The sequence below is a fragment of the Corapipo altera genome, unplaced genomic scaffold (genome assembly GCF_003945725.1).
Source record: "Corapipo altera isolate COAL_440 unplaced genomic scaffold, ASM394572v1 24, whole genome shotgun sequence".
Classification (NCBI taxonomy): domain Eukaryota; kingdom Metazoa; phylum Chordata; class Aves; order Passeriformes; family Pipridae; genus Corapipo; species Corapipo altera.
The window spans coordinates 3885702-3900133 of NW_020884903.1; the positions used below are offsets into that span (position 1 = coordinate 3885702).

The 14432-nt window shown below is 36.1% G+C and overlaps 1 protein-coding gene across 5 annotated transcripts in view; it reads left to right on the forward strand.

Moving 5' to 3' along the window:
- Window positions 1-14432, forward strand: part of GNAL (G protein subunit alpha L) — a 188678-nt gene that overhangs the window by 131880 nt on the left and 42366 nt on the right. For all 5 annotated transcript variants that reach the window (XM_027650997.1, XM_027650999.1, XM_027650998.1 and 2 more), the window contains one exon: window positions 434-531. In XM_027650997.1, coding sequence (XP_027506798.1) covers window positions 434-531 — 98 coding nt within the window. The remainder of the gene's footprint in view (window positions 1-433; window positions 532-14432) is intronic.

Genomic DNA, 14432 nt, shown 5'->3' on the forward strand with positions numbered 1-14432 from the left:
TGTGTTTTTCAGGAAAAATTGCACAATCTTTTTAAAGTTTCAACTGGCTCTTTCTCTAGGAAGCTAATGTTTATAAGCTGAGCAGCTTTTTGCCTCACTTTTATGCCTTTTCCATGACAGAAGCATAAATTCTGTTAAAAATTAAGTGAATGTGCTTCTAGGTAGCTTTTGTATTTACAGTAAATTTTATATATGAACTGGCATGAATTTTGAAGGCAGTCTTCATTATATATCATGTACCAGAAACTCAGCAGTAATTGTTTGGTATATTTTATTGCGATTTTGCTAGTAAATGCTGATGCCTTTTCTTCTGTAAGAATGTAATCTATCCTTCTGCAAAAGTATAAAGCATGAAGGTTGGGGAAACACATACAGATTGGGGATTGAAAAAGTGGAGAATTGTTGTCTTATTTGTTGCATTTCTAATTTTCAGGAATTCTTTGAACATGCAAAAAAGCTCTGGGATGATGAAGGCGTAAAGGCATGCTTCGAGAGGTCAAACGAATATCAGCTGATTGACTGTGCACAGTAGTAAGTATTTCCTTTTATGAAATTTATAAGCAAGAATGTGATCACCTGTAACAAGTTAGAAAATACATTTATATCAGCAAGATTCAGGAGTTTTGCAATGCAGCAGTCAACGTTTTCATTCTCTGTATAAGCAGAGCATGTGTAGCAAAAGTAATTGTTTCACGATAGTTTGCCATTATTATACAACTAAATATGCTGCCTCAAATATTTCACAGCTAATAAAGATGAGTATGAAAAAATCAAATTAAATAACTTTAAGTATCTTTATTCGACTCAAATAAATTTGTATAAAATAATTTCAGTTGAAACTATTAAGTTTAGAAAATGTAGAGCCAATCTAAGGAAAACACGTTGTTTAAAATTCTGAGACCCAGACAGTGCTGAAATTGCTCTGTCTTTTCACATTCCGTTAGAACCTCTGATATTTTTATGTAACCAGATGCATACCTGCACTACTAATATATTTTCTAGGAGGAAAAAAATATAAGCAGTATTTCATTAAAGATGGTAGTACATTTGGTATTCTGTCCTTCATATACATCAGGTGGAGCGGTACCTGTGTGTATAACACAGACAAAAATCTGTAAACAGTTTCAGTCTGGTCAGAAATGTTCTGACAAGAGATATGTAGTAGATTGTGAAGGTGCAAATCATAAATACATAGTACATTGATGAAAACGTATTAATCAAAAAGAGTATATTAAAATTGCAGGGCTACAAACTCAGCTGTCCTCAGTAGCCACATAAGTCTGAATTAGACTTTGACTAAAAATATACATTTCATGTGAACTGCTATGGCAAAAACACATACTGTTACAGTTACTATGTGATTTCGGGTTTTCAGAGAACACAGTCGAGTGTGTTATGATTTGTCTAATTGGCACTATGGTCAGCAGCAATGCCACAGGTCTGTTCTAGCACTCAGTGTTTTGCTTTTCTGTTCTCTCTGCTCTTGGTGCTGAGCCTGAAGCAGAGGAAACGGTCCCTGTCACTAAAGGGCTTGCTGAGCTTCTGTCACAGTGGGGAATTTCAGTGTTGCGGGTCATAGTTTATTTTCCCTCTTTCCAGACCATTTTTGGGAAAAAATGATTCATCAGCACATGGAAGTGAGGGAAAATTAGGTATGTGCATGAAGGAACTCATTTGACCTCAGTGGACTGAATTTACCAAAACTTGGGCATTTGCTCACAGACTGAAGTGGCTAGAAGTTAAAACTGTGGTTGTACACAGATAAAATTAGACAGTTGTCCTAAAATTTGTGTGTTTCCCCTCTGCCCTCACCCACCACCACCACTGTCATACAGATCTGAGCTGTGCTTGCTGAAAAGTGCAGACTGACTGGTTTATGATATCTATTAATACACTAAAATAAGACATCAGACCAAGGAAATAAAGTAATGACACATTTAAAATAAATTAACGTAAAACTTACTTCACTGATTAGTAACAGTCAATGTGTCTCCCAATCCTGCTTTGTAAAATGGTACTGAAAGGATCAGAAAAAACAAGGAAGACACTGAATTACAGCAATAATGGTAGTGTGATTTTCCTTAAAAAAAAAAATTATGCCTCTCTACAGCCTTTGACAAGGAGAATGTTAAATCTCATGTTATGTCCAAAACCAAAACAGAAATGGGGATAAAAAAATATATCTAGGATTAAGTCTACTGTCCTGAAACATAAAACTGTATCCTACTACCTTTTTTCCTAGAAGGCTAGGGGAAGTTTTTTAGGGCTTTTTTCTATGTCTGTTCCCTCCACGTCTTTCCACTGTCTTGATTTTGGTTTATTCTGAGATTATTTTTTATAATAGTAAATACAATCTTTGCATAATTCTTCATGTTCAAGGCCCTTTATGAAGTAGCATTTGATACTTAAATATTCCTTGAGTGTGTCTGTGCTTTTCATTTCATGATTTACCTGAAAATGTAACAGCTAAGTGACTTACCAATGTTTGCACGCTTTCAGTCTTAGAGCAGACACTTGAAACTCAGGAACAAGCTGTGTCATTGATCTGATTAAACAACCTTTTCCTCACAGGTATTGATGATTTAAAACAGACAAGTGTCATCTTAATAGAAAGATAGTTGCTAAAAATACACCCTACTTTTATCTGCCCCTCCATCATTCCTTGAAAATAAATGACACTAATAGAGTCAATGAACAGGAGTTTTAAAAGTTGCTGTGTTTTTGCTGCATATATGTTTTATATGCTGCACAACAACAGTAGTTACTTTACCCAGAAGAACATTTTTGTGCTAGCATTAGATGAACCTTTTTCAGGTTGGTGGGGTCACATCCGTCTCATAGCTGGCAGAGCTTGTGAGGCTGGATTAGAAATACAGTTCTGATACCTACTTACAAATTCTTTTGTGCACTTAGAAAATACTGAGGGTGAGGGTGCTATCTTCGTGGCTCTGCAGGAGCTGGTGGCATTTCTCTCACAACCTTTCTATGGTCATCTTTAACTGGTAAAGGAGGAAAGAGGAGTGTAATGCTGATACAGATGCTTACTGTGGGATTTTGAAACCTCTGCAATGTTTCCATTACACTGGCCTTAGGAAAAAGCAACCCACGCCATCAGCTAAATCCTAATCTTTTACTTGTTAGTGAAGGAAGAACACTGTTGGTAGGTCACCACTTATTTCTCTGCTTTAAAAAAAACAAAGCAAACCCCAAAAAATCCCAACATGTGTTAAAAAATCATTGGACTACAAGTTGGGTGGCTGACTAAAATCCTAAAAAGCATTATTAGCAAATTACAATGTCAGCGGCCAAACTTGCTGACTGTTAAATGAGTTACAAATACAGTGTATTTTGGAATAGTTTAATTTGGCTACAGTACAGAGCTTCTGTATTTTTAAAACCTAACCTAATTTTCTTTATTACTGTGGGAGAAATATTTTACTGGAATCAGAGGTAGTAGAAAGACACAGAGGCAAATGTTTTATTTACATTATGCCTGAAAGTTGATTTTCCTTGATCTTCAATGCCCTTTTAAATTACTAGGGCACTGTTCCTTCACGGGAATGAGAATGAGGGCCTGCTTGTCAGATCATTTTAATATTCTTACATGAGTCTCTGTGTATCTGCACTTCTTTTATTGTTAAGGAATACATTTAGTGCACACATCATGTTGGTGCATCATGTGATAATTGTAATAAATACGAATCTGTGACCGAGCCAAGGGCCAGCAAAGATCAGAATTGTTCTTTATCACTAGCTACAAAGACATTTATGTAACTCTTGGAGGGGGAAGTATTGCATGGCTATCAAACATCTTATTGCCTTGATGACCTTCATATATTTCTTCAAGATTAATATCATAAAGCTGGCAGGTTATTGTTTTCCCTGTCTTTTGGTTTAGTATTTCTTTCAAGTTACATTTCAAGTTTAATCTCAAAAACTGATACTTAATTTGAAAAGTTGATTTGATTTAGTAGTGTCCCCATTTGACTTACCCCGATTTCATCAGGGTTTATGATGATAAATCTTACGTCTAACTTACTTTGAATTCTGTTTTAACTGTGATTTTTGTCTATATTCATATACTTTAAATTCAGCAAATTCTAGGTCTATAGGGGGTCTTCGTATTATGATTTAGTGCTGTCTTGGCATGGAACTGACTAGTACATAAGCAATAGACAAAAATATATTAATTAAAAAATTTCTTGTGATTCTAAGACAGTGTCTTAAAAGGTAAAGAGTTTCCCATAAGATAAATACAACTCCATTTTTAATATTTCAGTTTCTTCGTACTAGTTACTGAATGCACAAATTCTATTGTATCCATGGAAGGGAACTGCAAAGCAAACTTCTTTAAATTTAGAACAGATCTGCAATATAAGAAAGATATTAAGCTCTTAGAGAGTGTCCAAAGGAGGGCAATGAAGATGGCGAAGGGCTTTGAGGGGAAGCCGTCTGAGGAGTGGCTGAGGTCACTTGGTCTGTTCAACCTGGAGAAGAGGAGACTGAGGGGAGACCTCGTTGGAGTCTACAACTTCCTTGTCAGGAGAAGAGGAGGGGCAGGCACCGATCTCTTTTCTGTGGTGACCAGTGACAGGACCTGAGGGAATGGCCTGAAGTTGTGTCAGGGGAGGTTTAGGTTGGATATGAGAAAAAGGTTCTTCACCCAGAGGGTGGCTGGACACTTGAACTGGCTCCCCAGGGAAGTGGTCACAGCACCAAGCCTGACAGAGTTCAAGAAGCGTTTGAACAATATTTTCAAACTGTGTGACTGTTGGGGATGGTTCCCTTCCAACTCAGCATATTCTGTGATTCTGTGAAATAAAAGTTCAGGTATGATGGCCTTCAATTAAAAAAATGGCCCGCAAAAAAAAAGTTGGTGAGTAGATTATGTGTCTTTACAAACTTCATAAATTTAAGTAAATTAATTTCTGTGGCAATGAAGAGATAGCATACCAAGAGGTAGAGTTATATGTAGTAACCACCTGTTTGGTGTTACACATGTGAGTTGATTGACTTCACTCTAATGCAGGTGAAGTGGTTTCTGTAGGATAAGCCACCTCTCTTCACTGCAAACTGTACCGTGTGCTAATTGATGGCTGCTCTAGCAGTCCCAAATAAGCCACTGAAGTTATTTTTCCTTGGAAATCAAACACATACCTAGAGACAGCAGTGCAGTTGAAAACCTTTATAGAACCCCCCCATCCTTGGGGGATATCAGGCACCCCCAGTCTGGTGGTGTCTGTACCTTGTTTCAGTAAAGTAAGCATTGAGTTAACTTAGTTTTGGTTACTCCACTGTAAGTTATTCAGTTGACTTGGTAAAATTAGTAGCAGTGATCAGAAAAAAGGTGTGGGGATACTTACGTTGCCTAGGCATTGTCAGGGAAAGGTGATAGTATTAGAGCAGAAGAGTAGACAAGCAGAACTAGGCACTTTGGAAAGGGGAGAAAAAAAACTAAAACAGAACATCTGATTCTCTTTTTAGGTCACACACAGTTTGCAAAGACATTGTTAGGAAAAAAATAACTACTTTCAGGTTTATTGGAAGATTCCAGAGTTGAATTTTGTCCCATTGCATTGACGTGAAATAACATCATGTATGTGTTAGGGTGGCCTTGGCTGGAAGAGTTGTACTTCGGCTCACTGAGTTTCTCAGTATAGGAAGAAGACCAAGGACTTAAGAGAACCCTGCTGTCAGCCAGTACTTCATACCAGTTTGTCTATCAGCCTTCTTTCCATGATAAGATACAGCACTTCTGATATACTTGGTAGTGAAGGCCTATATTGGTCTCTATGCAAACATTTGGGTTAATAAAAGTTGATTATGCAAGTTCTCGGGAAAGCAAACACAAGGGGTGTAAGTCTGGCCAAAGAAAATTGATTTTATGTTTGAGCTAGTATACATAGAGAAGACACACCTCATGTTATTTTTCTTTGCAGTTATTCTATCTTGGAGAAGGCTTTTGGCCAATTTCTGAGGCATCTATCTTAGTGTTAGGTGGAGTAATTGAAAAAAAAAGTTCTCTGTGTTGTTGTCAACAGATTCAGTTCTTGATGTGAGAAAATAGGTAATTTTTTTTTCAAGAGCAGCTCTTCTTGAAACCAAGCATGTTTCTGACTTTCCTTGCACTCTTCTAGACATAAGATTTAATTGCTAGTATGGACATAGATATCTCTAAATTCCAAGCTGCCTTGGTGTTATCTGCTTCTTTTATGTAGTGTGGCACTGCAGTCTGGTGTATTGATATATTCTTTCTTCATGAAAGGTTATGAAGTAAATGTGTATGAATGTATGATAATTAGGCTAAACACTATTATTATTATTATTATTATTATTATTATTATTATTATTATTATTATTATTATTATTGTTATTATTAGTGGTGATGGTGGTGGTGGTTTTATTGTTACTGTTATGATTATCTAGAGAATATTATTTTTAAAAACAACGATTCTTTTAAACTTTCTAACTGCTTATTTAAATATAGGGCAAATACTTTTTACTTAGAAAAATGAGAAAAAGAATTCATTCTAAATGTTCATGTAACTGGATTTTAAGAACTAAATTTTTATGATAATGCAGGAAACCATAATATGATTTTTTTCCATCTGAAATTTTGTTCTGGTTCACATATAAAAAACTCACTGTGATGATGGGATTCTTCTTAAGATCTCAGGTGAAGTATCACTTTCAAACCTTAAAAATTCATTACTTAAGTTAGAAGCAAATTTTGCTAGTGAATTCATGAACAGATTTTCTCCACTTACCTGGTTTAAACTATAAACCTTACCAACCAGTAAATTATTTAATGGTAGAAAAAAAAGAGAGGTTATATTTAGAGAGTAATTACTGTAGCCTTTCTGATGAGTCTTCTAAACAGAGGTAGTTGCCAGATAGGACAAAAGTCATTCTCCAGTGTGTAACGCTTACATTTTTCACTGTTTACTGACTAATAGACCACACTCTTGAGAGGCAGAATTGTGGTTTCTTAAAATATGCACTGGGAATTCTATGAAATAACCTTTTCATGTGTTGCTGTGATTTTTTGTTGATGCTGTTCCCCTTTTTGGCCTCACTTATGAAAAAAAAATCATTAGACTCTACCAATTCTACCTTAATTTTGGTAATCAGAATGTGACCATGATGTTATAATACTAGTAGTTATAAGTACAAAAATTTGGAGAAAAAAAAGCAGCTGCAGAAACCCCCAAAATGCCTTTGTATTTTCAGTTTGGAGGATGAAGCATATGAAAATACCATTCACAAATAGGCAGAATGGCATATGGGCATGTACCTGCCAGTTTTAGCCACTTCAGTTTACAAATGCCTTCCGTACCTAGAGAAGACAATAATACTTCTCAAATAAAAAATTATGTGAGAAACGATAGTTTATAAACACAGGACCTCTGCCTTTTAAAAGTCAATGTGACAAATACTTTTTCTTATTAGCTGATAAGCTTTGAGCAGCCCTAGATGCACTGCACAAACATAAATTTAAACCATACATTTTCCCACATGCTTCTCTGTGTATGACTGGGTCTGGTTTCTGCAGTTTTAGAACTTATAAAAAGTTGAAAATGTAAAGCAGAAAAATATAAAATATTCGTTAATCTCAATTTAAAAGAGTATTAAAGTCTAAAGACAAAGTTATGACAAATGCACAAAAGTACACTTTATCTCTTTTTAAGATGTTTTATTAGACATTTTTAGTTTCCTTTAAAAAATACAACAAAGCTGGCTTTACTCTGTTGAGGAAACAGTTCTTTCCTCCCTAGTCAACAAATTTTTCAGTTTTTCCTGAACACCTGATGAATGGATTTAATTTTTTCCTGCCTGTTTGCACACGCAGGGTAATAATAGGTGCAGGATATGTTGGTGCAACACAGCAACTCAGCTGATCCATTAAGTGAATTGGAGGATTGCAAGTATGTCCCTCAGCTGAGTTTATCTGCATTTAGTTTTCTGTATTGGCATCCTGTATTTAATTTGGAGATATTTTTTTCTTTATCCCTTCTGCAGAGGTAAACTGCAGGCTTGTGTAACTGTATGTGCAATACACACTTTTATAGCCCAAACAAAAGTGTGCTAAAGAATTAAGACACTCAGCATCACCCTCAATGTATATGCTCCTAAGGCATCAATATCCTTTATAGCAAAAACAAAGCGTTTTGTTGCATTTATTACTAAAAGAGAAAAGACTGTGTTTGTTTTGCATCAATGAGGACAGCAGTGAGGACAGACATGAATAGGTACTGGTACAGGGCTGAGTCAGTGATAGAGAGTCATAGATTCTATGATTCTATGAACTGGCACAGTGGGCCAGTGTGAGAGGCAAAAATGGCCAGAGTATGGGATACTGAGCAGCAGGAAAGGAAGGCTTCTCTGTAGGACTGGACTTCACTGAGGGACATTTTGTTTGAATTTTGCATGTTAAAAATAACACATGGTCTCATTAAAACATAGGAATGGAAAATAACAAAGTTAATAAGCAGACTTTGAAAGTTGCCCTGAAAGTTTATGTCTCATCTAGAGTACAGATAACTACCAATAAAGAGAACCTTAAAACCTCTGTATTCCCTACTGGCAAATCAAAGAAAGAGTAAAACTAAGCATTACTTACAGTAAACATGCTGATACAGCTTAACTCCAGAAATCCTGGTTGTGAATCATTGTACAGCATCAGCATCTCAAAATGTCTTCAAATGAAATAAAACTGACGACGTTGGTTATCTAGAATCTGCATGCAGGATTTATGAGTAGATTTCAGAAGGAAGTTTTAGGTCATTCTGTCAGTTGTGGTGTTATTTATATGTTGTTCTTGGTTTAGGACTCTTCCAGTGTATGCGTGGGAGAAAGAGTAAACTATGACCAAAGCCAGCTTCATTATATTGCAGGGAATGTCAAGAGTCACTTATATTTATTCCACTTCTCCAGCTTATGTCCATTGATACAGAGTTTAGTTGAATCTGGTAATTTACAATTTATTGTCAAATGTGTATATGTTCTCTGTGGCAGAGATTAGTTGGTTAAAGAATACATTATCTTATTAATAAGCTTATCATTATGTAACACAAATGTATTTTAGATTTTTTTCTGTGGGGTTTTTTTTACTGTGCTCTAGAGAAAAATGTGTTCTATATTCTGTTATCTTAAACCTAACCTACTGTGAAATGCTTGTTTATGTAATAAATTTATTATAACAACTGTATAATAACTGTAAGTTGAATGCTTAAAAAAGAAAGAAAATCTAATGGCAGATTATACAGGATACTGTAAAATTATGTGCACTTGGGGTTTGTCTTTCCTTAAATACCACATGCATTTTTCCACTTAGAGATGGTCAGCTTTTCTTTTTTCAAGTAGATAGTTTCACATGACAGGATAAAGAAAGGCCAGGAGTCATATTTCTTCCTTAAGGAACTACTGACTGGCCAGACTCTGCATACACAGCCTTCTCTGCACTAATATATGTACACAGCCGTGTTTATATTAGGATCTTCAAGAAGCCAGGGGTTTGGGTGGTGGTGTTTTTCTAAATTAACACTGCATCAACAGATTTGGAAAAAGAAAGATGGTGGAATGCAGAAGTTTGGAAATAAGAAAATAAAATACGGTTTATACTCTGCTGGAAAAGTGTAAAGACTAAGTACCTGTACTTGAAAAATAAATTTTACACCTCAGACTAAACCAAAATAGAGTCACTGTATTTGTCAGTCTGGTTGTAATCCCAATTTTAAAGCACATCAAACTGAGAGACTAAGCAGTTCAAGGGTGTCTCTCTACTTCTCATAATTAAGTTAAAGCTAATTTTGTTCATTTTAATACAAGACAACAGTGATGCTGCCAGAATTTCTAAAAAGTTTATTTGACTTTAGAGAAACTGTTTCAGTTATGTCTGTTGTAAAAGTATTCTTTCTGATTTTATTAGAAATGTTTGTTATATTGTGGGGTTTTACACAAATTGAGCCTAAATTAAGCAGTGGAAAAGTAAATATCTGTAAGATATACCAGTAGACTTCTGTTTAATGGATAGACCAAATAATTGTCTTTCAGAATAAAATTTTTGAAAGTTCATTTGTTCTAGAATTTGTTCAAAAATTAGCTTTTCCTCAGTTCAGTAGTCCCCTGACAATTCCTCTATTTGTAATCAAACAAGAGAAATTACTTTAAGCAGTTTTCACACCGAAGTGCTAATGCAGGAAAAGGTGAATCTTGAACTCATTTGTATGTGTTTTCTGATTTGGTTTCCTTTCCTGACCATTGCAGGGGGGTTGGGAGTGGTTTTTTTGTTTTTCAGATACTTTATTTCAGAAATAAATTGGACTGAATATCAAAATGTAACCTTTAAGTGCATTTTTCTGACAAAAGACTGCTGCTGCATTTCTTGGCTCTGTGTCTTTGCCTCCTCGTTATTTTTTTATTTGTGTTTAAGAAGCCTTCACTGCCTTTCTTCTGGTTTAGAAGAATGTGTTAGGGGTAGGAAGATCTGCATTCTGGATGTTAGCATCCTGAAAGTCCAGTGGTAGAGATTTTGCATAATTATTCTTCATTAAGTTTCTCTCCAACTGCAGCGTGAAGAAGTTAAATAGTGAGCATGGATGTAATTACTTGGCCTCCACTTATTTACTGTCACAACTGTGTCAGACCTATAATTGCCCACACTACTATAGCCATTTTTAAAAAATAGTTTTTTAAAGAGCAGTAGAGTGTTAAGGAGCACTGTTGCCGCTGGGGTTTATTCTGTTTAGGGAATGTAGAAGTAAGCTTCTTTGTCCAGTATGACTTTTATTTTCAACCTCCCTGAAGTTGGTTGTCCTGCTACCCTACCTTGTCAGGATCTTAGAAACCTTTCTTCCAGCAAGCTTGCCATAAACTAGATTTTCACCACAAACATACTGGGTTCTGCTTTGAAAAGCTTTGTCTAAAGAGACAGATGCCAATGAACAAACATTTTGCTACATTCTACAGAAGTGAAGTAATCATAGTAAACTATAGTTCATTACATCAGCATTGTTACTTTTGTTCAAAGAAAAGAGATCAAATGTAGTCACTGGTTTTTCCTGAGTTTCATTTTCTCTTAACTGTATGAAAGTCTTTCTGTTTATTTTTTGGGGTTTGGAGTTTTGGGGTTCTTTTGTTTTGCCTCACCTTTTGTTATGCACTGGTTAGTCACCTCTTTCCTCTAGTGGTTTGTAGGCAGCTGAGGTTTGTAGGGTCTGGCGTCAAGGTGAGAGGTTCTCCAGAGCAGGCTGTGGTGCAGAGTGCACATCGCTTCCTGTCAGTGCCAACAAACACAGGCAAAATTTTGGTTTTTGACCTGATAGTACTCCCAAAGTAATAATTGGCAAATTATGTCATGTAGAAATTACAAAGGTGAGATCTCTGTTACAGCTTATTCGTAGAAATCGGTAAACTTACTTATTAAATGCATGAATCTGTACCTCTTTTAGGGAGATCATCATAATATGCAATATGTTGAAAGAATGATTATATGATGATTTAAAATTATTTTAGGAATATTCTTACATAAGTTGTAAACAAGTTATACCTATTTGGAGGATGAAAGGAAGATGTAAGATAAGACTGTAGTTGGACAAAGATAATAAATATGGGTTTGCAAATAAAGCCAAAGTAGTAAAGCACTAAGTATTTTTTGTCAGGAATGCAGTCTCTTATGTCTCTTTAATGAAGGCAAATCTTAAATGTATGAGATTGAAGAATGTTGAGGGAAGTTAACCTGTGTCCTGATGGAAATGAGCAGAATGGATGTGGGGGAAACCCCACCACCATCACCACCACAGGAGATCCTGGAAACAGCAAAAGAGAAACTTTGCTAGTGAGGTCATCTATTTCCACACATTACAAGGAGCACAGCGCAGGTGAATCTTCAGAACTTGCATAAATATACAGTTACATTCTGAGCAATTAGCTAGTCTGGCTAAAAGGCAGTTACAATAAAATTGAGATAAGTGTGGATACTGTGAAGTTATCAGAAATTTATAGAAGACTACAACTGAAATATAGGAAAAAAAGCCTATAACAACAAAGAAAAAAAATCCAGCAAAAAGTAACCTTATATAGGCATTCTGTGAATTTCTTTATAAAGGAAGTTATTGAAGGACAATTCCAAAATATTTGATCTTCTGAACCCTTCAGCATGTGTGGTTGAGCTTAAAGCAAGTGTTTTTCTCATAGTCAAGACAGGTTTCTTCGTCTCGTTTAGCCTCATTGTTCCAGAAGATGGGTATTATCTGCACTAGTAGGCTAGGACCACAACTACACTTTTTCCCAGAGGAAAAATAGTCAAAGTTTTCCAAGTAAAAAAGTCCCAGTTTCATTCTACCTCTGATGGGATTGATTGCAGTTGTCTATTTAGTGTGGACCTCAGAGTACTGGGGCAGGAATTTCTCTTTTAACAGGTGTGCTACTGTCCTCATTGCCTGCAAAACAGAGAATAAGCTCACTACAAAAAATGATTGTCGAGAAGAGTGCTCTGTAAATACAACATTCAGTATTTCCCTGTCTACAGAAGTCCCTGAAAACCTGTTAAATAGATCATGACTTCTTCAGTGGCTTTCTCCAACCCTTGAAAAATTATGAATTGCTGATGTTTCATCAATTTTCTCTCTTAAAATGGAGTCAGAGTCATATCTTACTATCACACTGTTTTGGAGTGATTTAAACATAAAAGCTGCTTTTTTTTCTGGAGCTTTTTCACCTTACATGTGTGTAACAGTTATTCCACACAGACTGGAAATCTTCCTAGCAGAATTTCATCATGTTTGGACTTCAGTTGCGTTGGCCCTTTTCCTCTGTTCAGGTATACACTGTCTTGTGGTCTTGATCTAAATGTGGTGGCTGACATATTTCCTTTTTTTCTCTCCACTTATACTAATAATATCTGCAGATCCGTTTCTTTGCTTTACTCTGTTTTGTTTGTTCGTTGTTTTACTCTTGATAGATTGACCATTTGCTATGATATGGGCCTCTGGGCTCTTGAGATAGAAGGTAATGTGTCAGTTTGGTCAGTCGCAGTGAGGTGTCTTGGATATCTGCTTGGGTAGGTAATGTTGGCTTATCTACCTACTACTCCCAATCCTTCTTTGACCTTTTTTTTAATAATTTCATACTTTTCTACTTTATATTGATGTAATCAGACGAAGCATACCAGCAGGAGAAAAGGGGGAGAAATGGCCATTTCTTTCAGAACAGGTGTTTTCATTTTTTTAGTAAATCCATTCTTGCTTCATGATTCTCAAGTGAAAAGAATCCATCAGAAACTCTCATTGACGTATGCTGAAAATTCCCAAATGTTGCACAGTGTGCGTAAATATTCAAACTATTGACAAATCAAAGATTAAGATTTATACACACTTCTGCTTTTAAATAGTTTAAAAGTAGGTAGGTAACATATCTCCTTCTCAGAAATAAAGTAACAAGTAGAACCTGGCTTCAGGATACAAACTTCCTAGAACCATAAGCCTTTAAAGTATTTATTTGTGTGAAGTCTTCTTGTCTGTAAGAAACTACCTTTTCAAGTAAAAGAAGCATTTCTTCTCCAATTGTATGGCCTCAGCTGAAGTTTTTATATCTTCAAGTACCCAGTTGGATGAGGCATTTGCGTTCATTTCTGTGGAATGTGAGGACTCTTCATTTATTTCTCTCTTGCCAAGAGGTGGAATAATCAAATCTTAGTTGTTTCTCAAAGTGAAAATAGAAGAGGACATTGAAATTAATCGTCTGTTTGCTGTGTGCTGGAGACCAATTAGGAGTGGGAAGGAAAGGAAAGCTATGGAATTGCTTAACTTTCAGCATGCTTAGAACAAGAAAAGCAACAAAAATGCTTCCCATCAACAGTGGAAGGTTTTGAGTGACATGGGCTGTGTCAGGAGACAGTGCACAGCACAACCAGGGCAACTGACTGTGCAGAAGAGGTGCTTCCCTTTATTTGCAGCTGTGTCATTGTCTTTTTTATTTCATGATGGAGCCCCGGATTGGGTTTTGCATTTCTTCCCAGGAGCTGCTCACGTGTTTAAACTCAAGACCTTTCTCAACACATCTCTCCTCTGAGGTAAATGTAATACAGTTGCAAGTATCCATTCAGATCTGTGACTCACTCATCTGCATACCTTGTTTGGTGCTCTGAGCTAGAACTGACTTGCCGGTTGCAGTTTTCTGCAGTGAAAATTCCATATTTTTGTGTATATACAGTTGTGTGAGCAACAGTGCATGTGTTACAGATGTGTAGGTAATTTCTCTGGGGAGAAATATTCTGTATCCAGATCTCCTACCAACTTGAGAAGGTAAAGGTGCTCTGGAAATAAACTGTTTTCTCTCCTCCCCTTCTTCCCCCCTACCTAGTTGGTGCATCAAATGGGGTTCTGCCTCTTAGTTCCTCATTTTGCACAGTTTAGTCTCCAGCTCATAAATAT